Raw genomic sequence first — 9487 nt, forward strand, 5'->3', positions numbered from 1 at the left:
AATTTCTTCTATCAAATAAACTTTCTTTTTTAATTGTATCGTCATCAATAAGTTCATTTACACAAACTTTGTATATATCTTCATCCACAGTCAATATATATCATCATCCACAGTCAATATTAGCGATGAATTAGAACATCATCACTATTTTGTCTTTAACGACGGAGTATTTGTGACGACTTTGTCAATAGCGACCACTGCAGGTTTTAGTGACGACTAAGCTAATCTTTTTTTATTATGCTAGAAATAGCTAACTTGTCTGCATGTGTGCGTATCACTACGTATCATGCTAACTGCTAAGCCACTCTTTTAAGATTTTTAATCAAGGGGCATGCAATTGCTCGTGAATTTTTTTTTAATATCAAGAATATTTAAAGTGTCGTGGTATTTGGAATTACTTCAATAATCTACTTCGATTCAATCCTGTGCTTTCAATACCTCCGTTTCCTTTCTTTTTGGAATAATGAGTAACTTTGTATATATCAAACGTGCAAAATTCAAAACAGAATTACACTTCAGCCATGGCTAAACAAACCCCGAATTAAACAATAAACTGTCTAGAATAAAGCTGAACAAAACTTTAGTAAACCACAACAAAACATGCTACGAAAAAGAAAAGAAAGTGTACATAAGAAGTCACTTCATTTCATTATTACTAACATTATGTTACAGCTATGAACCGTCTAATGGTTCATGGTGCATGGCTATTACATTTGTTTATCTAAGTGCTTTTTGAAGAAAACTGTTTCTGAAGATAGTTGACCACATTCGTGTTCAACTGTAAGGCTTTGGTCAGAACGTCAGGATTGATAAGAGGATTAGATCCAAATACAGTGTCCGCAAGAGTAATGCGCCCCGGATTTTGGCTGTCGAGACTCGAATAGCCAATGGCATCCGTATTTCCTACATTGAATTGGAAATGAATGAGACCAATTGGGAACACAAAGACGTCTCCCGCATTTAAAGCCTTCGTGAAGAGGCGGTTATCTGGGTTGGATGTGACAAAGCCAACATAGAGGGTACCCTTTCTGACTGTAAAAATCTTAGTGCCATGAGGGTGAATGTGGGGAGGATTTAGGCCATATGGTGCAAAGTCAATGCGAGCCAAAGATACGCCTAATGTATTAAGGCCTATTTTTTTGTCCACATTCAAAAGCGTGACGATCGACCCGAGTTTATTTGCAGTGCTTCTAGGAATGTTTAGGCCCTGGAAGAAGAAATCGTTGGCATTGGCAAGCTTTGGGTCCTTGCAGAACTTTCCATTCACAAATACTGCACAAAGAAAAATTTGTTAATATCACAAGGCACTTAGATATATAATTAATAATGGTGTATAACGTGTAATGCAGAAATTAAAAAGGCCCGTTTAAGTAATCCCTCCTAGCTACCATAACTACATTGATATGTAGATCCCATGGATGAGAAAAAAACAATCCAGATTCTTCAAATGACTTCAAAAGAACATAATAATAATGAGAAGAAGAAGAAGAATGTGTTCATACCAGCATCAGTGGAAGTGTTAACAGCAACACAAAAGTCTTGCAGAGGAGCAGGATCAAAGGCAGAGGCAACGGAGCATGCCAAAGCCATGAGTGCCAAAGCTATAACAAGGTAATTAAGAACCCCTTTCACGCTTATTTGTGGTTATGATCTCTTGCTTCTGTATACGGTGAGTTCTTGGTTTTGTGAGGAGTGAGAGATGTTGGGTGGGAACATATCTATTTAGGGGAGTGATCTTTACACTCACACTACACAACAATGACACAACACCAAGGCACAATGGAGTGGGATCTACACATAGATCCCACTCCATTGTGCCTTGGTGTTGTGTCATTGTTGTGTAGTGTGAGTGTTTTAATCATTTCTCATCTATTTATAGCCGCGAGTCAATGAACCGGTCTATGTTTTTCACTAGATGGAGCCTCTAAGACTTGGAAAGCTATCGAATTTTTATTTAGCGGGTGAACCGGCTGTTATTTAGCCATATGAACTTAGTTTGCAGATATTAGAAATGCAGCCAAATCCGACCACTTCTATTCATTAATGGAATATAATAGTGCAGTTCTAATGCTGCTTTCTCCTATTATAAAAAAAATCATGGCTTAAACTAGAATATAACAACCACGAATGCTTGTCGTTTTGGTAAATTCCAAGGGAGTCGATCTTCCAATTAATAACATGCAATTTGATAAAGTACTCCTTCAACCACCATGTTTGGGACAGAAATATAATTTACAATATTCTGCCACGATGTTTCATACGCTGAATGTCCTTTGGACTTTAGGTTGAATTTTTATTTGATGAATGACGAGGAGGCATATACCCTGTTGGCCTGTTCTGTGAAGAAAAAAAATAGCCATTCTCACGGCCTATCATTTTCATGAGAATAGTCATTCTAAGTTTCAAAGTATATAATAAAGATTCTATCCCTTATCACATATATACTTTAACACTAAAATTATGTTTGGTACGTAGTTGCTTTTATTAGGAAATAAAATATATGATAATGATCTAACATTTGGATTAAGGATTCTTATCACCCATCGAAAATGACTATTTCTTAAATTGAGGAATAACTTTTCCTCTCAAATGTGAGTCGAATAGCTATTCCTCAATTTCGGGAATAATAATTTCCTCATGAATCATGATAATGACTATTTCATTTTATATTCTTCTATTTCTTAATAGAATATTCATTCCAAGTGTCGAACGTACGTAACCTAAAATATTATATTTCACCTTCTTCTATTTATAATAAAAGTTATTTATTTTTCTTAACAAAATAGTCATTTTTCTTATATTGTCAATGTGTTCGTTTATTTTTTATTTTTTATTTTTATAGATGAATGTGTTCTGTTATAAGTATATTACTCTTGCTGCCTGCTGGCCGGTGCATGTTAATATATTACTATGCACGCAATACTCAGTCAATTCACGATGTTTCGATTACATAAGATTTTGTTCCTAAAATTTAAAAGTTCATAGTTAAATGATTTCTATTTAAAAATACAATTGACCTATTCAGGACCAACTTAAGAATTGATGCCGCATCAATGACGCGTTCGATCAGCATCTTCCTGATAATCATCCTAAAATTGTATTATATTTTATTGTTCCTCGTGTACGTAAATCTGTCTACCTGAAAACCCTAATATGACCATTTCAATTTATTTATAAATTGCGGAAAATCCAATTAAGTACAACAGTCAACTTTTTCAAAAGAAAAAATGAACCAAGTTTAGAAGCCAATACGGGACGATGTATCATCGCCAAAACTTTGATTTTAATATATTTTTTATTTACGCTTTTGCTCTCTCAATGAAAATGATCAGTTCCATCCTTTGGGGCAGGCGTAGTTTTACTCGGTTGGAAATACCTTCTAACTCCACCTCATGATAGATTGAATCATTAGAAAAGCAAAATCGAAGCAACAAGGTACTTAATATATAGAGAAAGCTTTACTGACCATCCTTGATATTTCATCACTTTTATGTACAATCATATCCTTAAATTTTTAAAAGTATTAATTTAGTATATATATCTTTCAATTTTTTTCAATTTTACTCGTCCGTTAGGATTTTCCGTTAAATCCTATCAAAATTACCAAAATACATTTTTTTTAAAAAAAAAACAAAACAAAAAATTAATTATTTAGGAGTGTGTATTTTTGCAAATTCTGTTAAATCTTGACCAACGGCTAAATCCTTGCAATTTTTGTTTTTTCTTTTTCCTAAAAAAAATATAGGGATATTTTAAAAATTTTGACACATTTCTGTTATGATTTAATGGAAAATTCTAATAGAGGGGGGAAGTTTAAAAAAAAAAAAAAAAAGGTGTAAAATGGATACACTAAATTGACAATTTTTAAAGTTTATGAGTATGATTACAAAAGTAAAAGATCAAGGTGGTAAGTGAAGTTTTTCCCCTCTATCTCTCTCTCTCTCTCTCTCTATCTATCTATCTATATATCTATATATATATATATATATATATATATATATATATATATATATATATATATATATATATATATATATATATATATATATATATATATATATATATATATATATATATATATAGGCTGAACATGACCAAGAGGATTTGCTTTTACAAATTATGCATTTGATTAATAAATCATTTATTTCGTTTTGAGCAGAATTCCATAGTCTCTTGGCTTATTTGGATTGGTATGGCCTTGGTGATAATCTTTCCTTAGTTAAAATTTACTATGTATCTCTCCTATTTTGCCTATGACATATATAGATACCCTTTCATACTCACGGCTCATTTATTCCTGGGACTTATCATTCGGACTAGGATTTACTATTCAGGTGGTATCGCGAGTACAGAAGTAAGAGTTTAACACATGAATGAATAAAATAAAACAACAACAGTGAAGAACTTATAGGAGGCTTTAGCTGTTTACGTACAGTCTTGAAGAGACAACAATATTATCTTCTTTTACCCATTTTTTTGGTTTTTACTATATTTTCAACAAGGTAAAACTTATCAACAAAATCAAAACAGAGCATTTCTATTTCGACTTTACTTATTAATTTATTCCAATGACTAAAGAATCTTTTCTTTTCTTCGAGGTTGAACCTTTTTCGATAAACCCTTCTTCTTTCAATATTAGCTTCAGACTCAATAGCTTCAGACCTAAATTTAAAATACAATGAGAAACCTGTGCATAGCATGGGTTAGAACTTAGTGTTTTGTCCGTAATCCGTGGATTTATAAGCTAAACATGGAGAAAGATGATAATTTAAGCTAAATTTATTTCTAGATATATTACTAGGGGTGTACATGCGGATGCAGATGTTGTTTATTTGCAGTATTTATAACTGCATCTGTACTATATTCTCACAAATCGCATTTGTGTGATTATTACATTTATTATCCGCTATTCGCATATTACATAATTGGTCTTTTAGGCCTTCTATGGGTCTCTAATATTAAAGCATATTTAAAAAAAAAAAGAAATTAAATAATTTGAAAATAATTTCGGTCAATTTTTAGTGTCCTGACTTGTTTTATAATTTTTTATAAGTCCTATTATTTTGAAATATATTGATTTCAAATCATTTTCTCCTTTTTGCCCAAGTATTTCATGAGAAAGTAATACAACCAACTATATTAATGTAAATATAACTTATACCTAATCCAAAACAACATCATTTTGGTATTAAACACCAAAACGACGTCGGTTTGGTGAATTTATTAAATAAAATATATAAAAGGTATGCGGATACAATTGATAACCACATCCACATACCCTAAAACTGCAATTTGAGTCTACAAGAAATGCTCCTAAAAAAAGCCGAGAATGATAAAAAGTTTATTGGCATTTCTGTTTATGTTGAGAAAAATTAACCATTATTTAAATTTAATGATTTCCACTATAACATTTCTTTTCTTTTTCTTTTACATTATTATTACTTAGTAATAAATTTTCTCAAAATTTTTTTTGAAATTGAGTTCTAATGTAGTCATTGAAAAAAAGAGTGAGAATTAGAAGATTTAAAAAAAAGTTGAGAGTCAAGACTGATTTCAAAAGAATTTGAAAGTTTTAAAAAATTTTAAATTTTAAAGTTTAAAGTTAAGACTGATTTAAAAATAAAAAATAAAATAAAATACGATAAATAATAATATTACCTCCCAAAACATCAGTTTGGATAATTTATACATGATCCAAACATTGCATCATTTTAGTATTAAATACCAAAACGACGTCGATATGGTGAATTTATTAAATATTATATATAAAGGGTATTAATCGCATCCACATACCCTAAAACTGCAATTTGCTTTTACATAATTAAGAATAGTAGATAGGGGAGATTAATATCTTCTCGCGTATCCATTCCTATATAATATAAACAAACAAGTAAACATGTATATACATGCAGGCCATGCTCGCCAGTGTAAAGACACATATTCAAAACACACGGAATTAAGGGATCGATGTTGATTTGGTCCGATGAGAGACATATAGGAGTACTGCCAGAATGCTTCGGCCATTTCAGCTTCAAACATATATCTATCAATGTTCCGTACGCGCGTTCATTCGGGAATTGGCAAAAACCTACAGTAGATCGAACTGCACTGTTCCATTAAACAAACTCGTCAAATTTGGTTGCATGTTAATTTATTACTTGTTAAAGAATGGTTCACTCATTAAATAAAACCATATTTGAAGACTTAGCATGCCTTATGATCTTCTCCACGGAAGTTAAAACAGAGACCCGTTCAGTGACTCACCTCTATAAATAGTCGTCTTCCAATGTAACATTTCTCACCCCTCACCCAATAAGCAAGAATACACAGCTAGCATACTCAAAGCTGGAGATAACCTCAAAAATGATGGAAGGCGTTCCTAACTAACTGGTAACCGTGCTCGTCTTGGCTTTGGCATGCTCTCTTGCCTCTGCATATGACCCCAGTCCTCTGCAAGATTTCTGCGTTTCAACCAATGATTTTGCTTTTGGAGGTATGAAGTCATTTGAAGCATTAGTCCATAATATTGTATTTTTGCTCGATTCTTTTTATATAACTTGCTTTTCCTTCTCCATGCAGTATTTGTGAATGGAAAGTTCTGTAAGGACTCCAAGCTTGTCTCTGCCAATGATTTCTTCTTCTCCGGACTAAACATTCCCAGAGACACGTTAAATCCACTTGGATCGACGGTAACTCTCCTTAATATGGACAAAATACTAGGCCTCAACACTTTAGGCATATCCTTGGCTCGCATTGACTTTGCACCATACGGCCTAAATCCTCCTCACATTCACCCTCGGGGAACCGAGATCCTTGTAGTCCTAGAGGGTACTCTATTAATTGGCTTTGTCACATCCAACACAGATAACCGTCTCTTCACCAAAGTTCTTAACGCTGGAGACGTCTTTGTCTTCCCAATTGGTCTCATTCACTTCCAGTTTAATACTGGGCATACCAATGCCGTAGCCATTGCCGGTCTCAGCAGCCAAAATCCTGGGGTCATCACCATAGCAAATGCAGTCTTAGGATCTAATCCTCCAATCAATCCTGATGTTCTCGCCAAGGCCTTCCAACTAAACAGAAACGTGATTAATTATCTTCAGAAAAAGTTCTAGTGGGAAAATAATTATAATGATATTTGTAATTGGCAATAATGAATCATTAGATGGTTCAGATAGAGCTTGCCATTATTCCCTTCTTGTAACACCGTATCAATAACTTTAATGAATCAAAATTCTTTCTTATATGCTATTTCTCCTTTTTCTTTTTTGTCACGAAGTGATAATTGAGGTAGAACAAGTGCACGATTAAAGTTAATTACATTTTGAATCCACAATGTTTGAGACATCACTTTTAACTTCCCTCGATACATGCCCTTCATATATTCTCTTTTGCATGTTTACAACTCACATGAATTACCTTTTAGACAATTGTGAACTCTACTTTGTAAAAATTAGTGATTAATTAATAGGAAAATGAAAATGATGTACTTTGTAAATACATGCATATAAAAGACAGTGAAAAATGATTGCATCGTATGACAGGGTACACTGGGACATGCGGGATAACGATCATGGGCTTACTGTACAAGTTAACGCTATGGTAAAAGGGATTTTTTTTTTTTTAATGTTTGGCCTTGACGTATGTCCCGGTGTTTAATTAGTGGTCACTTTAGACGTACGTCACTAGCGACGTGGGACATCCGAGATCGGACTCTTTCGAGCTACAATTGATGGACGCTAGCATACAATATACGAGGATAGTATTGTATTACAGGTCCCTTGGGATAGCGCCAACTTTGTGGGAATGGGTTAATATCTCGAGTAGACTATATGGAGTTTAACTATGACATGATTCTTTTATTACTGCATATACTTTATCTATATTTCATTCATGATCTTTTTATCAAATAAGGAACTATAAATTTACATTGGTGCATGTGATTTATATTTTAAACATTTCAGTTCACCAAATGATAACATGTGCACCATGTGTATTATTACTCACTAAGTCGTAGACTTACATTTGTATCTTTTTCACCTATGAAATATGTGTTGTTTCATAGTTGGGACTACCTTTAGATGTCGGATTTGAGTTGAACCTCCAGGCAAATGCGGCTGATTAGCTTAGTGAAATCGATATGTTTAATGCTTGAGGACTTATTGCAGGATATTGAAGACCGCTCATGATAATTAGTGCTTTTTGGTGATGTTGTACGTACGTTTAGCATTTGAGGCTCAATTATCTATTAAGGTTTAGTTTGAATCTTTTATACTGATGATATGTTTAGTATGATTTCTGTTAATGTGATTATTCTTAGTAGATGCATTATTTGTAATTATTGTTGTTAGAATATTATATGTTTTTGCTGCATAGTATTTTGTTTTTGAGGAGTACTAGAGATACCTGAGTCTTATTCCTTATGGAGTGGGATTGGGAGGCGAACCTTAAAATTAATTACCAATTAATTAATTTCTCAGGCTACTACAACCGCCCCACAACCCAAATAACCATCAAGGATCTGAATGCACCCCTAGCAAGATGCAACACCCAACAACTGATTCGTCAATCTACGAGCTCAACTAATTGCCTGTCCACACCATGTGCCCATTTCCAAAAGATTTAGGGAGGGAATCTCAAATTGAGTAACAACTTATTTCTAAGAATCTCTTGAACCTTCTAAAGGAAGGGCAGAGATAATGGCCTATATAAAGAAAGAAAGGGTACTATTCACACAGGTATGTGCACTTTGCCTTAACAAGACTATGCTAAAATTCCCTCTTCATATACACCAAATCATGTGAGCATTGGAGTAGTCTCAGCGGATCCAGCCTCAACGAATCCCCATAACCTCTTAATTTTCTTCCTTTGCAGTTTCCCTCTTTGAGAGAACGAGCAATTTCTTCTAAAATGTTCTACATGATCAAGTCTATTCTTTATATCTTAGCTGCAGCTTTCCTTTTAATGAATTATAAAACAGAAGCATATTGGAGTTAGATCTTTTGTTGTAAACGAAATGCACCAGAAACATTAAATTGCATGAATTTATTTCTCCCAAATACCTACAAACCATATATAAGTAAGTACTCTAACTCTTTAATGGGAAGTGTCTAATCATATTCTTCTTATTAAATTACTCGATCGCAACAATTAAAATGTTGATAAATTCTTTTCTCTTGTATTTATCCTGTCTCACCGCATTTATTGTTACTACTCCTACTGTATTTCAATTAGTAGATTTCCACTTATCTTAATGATTCAAACTAATCATGAGTCCGAACAGTTAACAATTGAGTATTTTTTTATATTTTTTAATTTTTTTTATATATATATTGGTAGCGAAATTCGAACTAGTCACTTTTGCTTTATGAGGCGTGATCTCCAGTCAATTGGCTGAATTGAGCTACTCACAAAAGACTTTTTAATTTTTTTTTAAAAAAAAAATAATAGAAAGAAATTGTGTACAAAATGTTTCCAACAAGCATTA

The 9487-nt window shown here is 33.1% G+C and overlaps 2 protein-coding genes across 2 annotated transcripts; one reads left to right on the top strand and one right to left on the bottom strand.

Annotated features, from left to right (window-relative positions):
- The first annotated feature begins 700 nt into the window (after positions 1-700).
- LOC133882401 (germin-like protein subfamily 1 member 7) lies at positions 701-7115 on the top strand. The gene is made up of 3 exons (XM_062321557.1): positions 701-731; positions 6404-6493; positions 6580-7115. Exons 1-3 carry the CDS (start codon positions 701-703, stop codon positions 7113-7115), a joined length of 657 nt encoding a protein of 218 aa, XP_062177541.1.
- On the bottom strand, positions 740-1674 carry LOC133882400 (germin-like protein subfamily 1 member 11; the record flags this gene model as incomplete). Its single annotated transcript, XM_062321556.1, has 2 exons — positions 1503-1674; positions 740-1272 (listed from the first exon to the last, which is right to left on the bottom strand). Coding segments are annotated over exons 1-2 (621 nt in total), but the record flags the coding sequence as incomplete, so codon positions are not given.
- Positions 7116-9487: the final 2372 nt, after the last annotated feature.

The sequence above is a fragment of the Alnus glutinosa genome, chromosome 11, assembly GCF_958979055.1.
Source record: "Alnus glutinosa chromosome 11, dhAlnGlut1.1, whole genome shotgun sequence".
In the NCBI taxonomy this organism is placed as follows: Eukaryota; Viridiplantae; Streptophyta; class Magnoliopsida; order Fagales; family Betulaceae; genus Alnus; species Alnus glutinosa.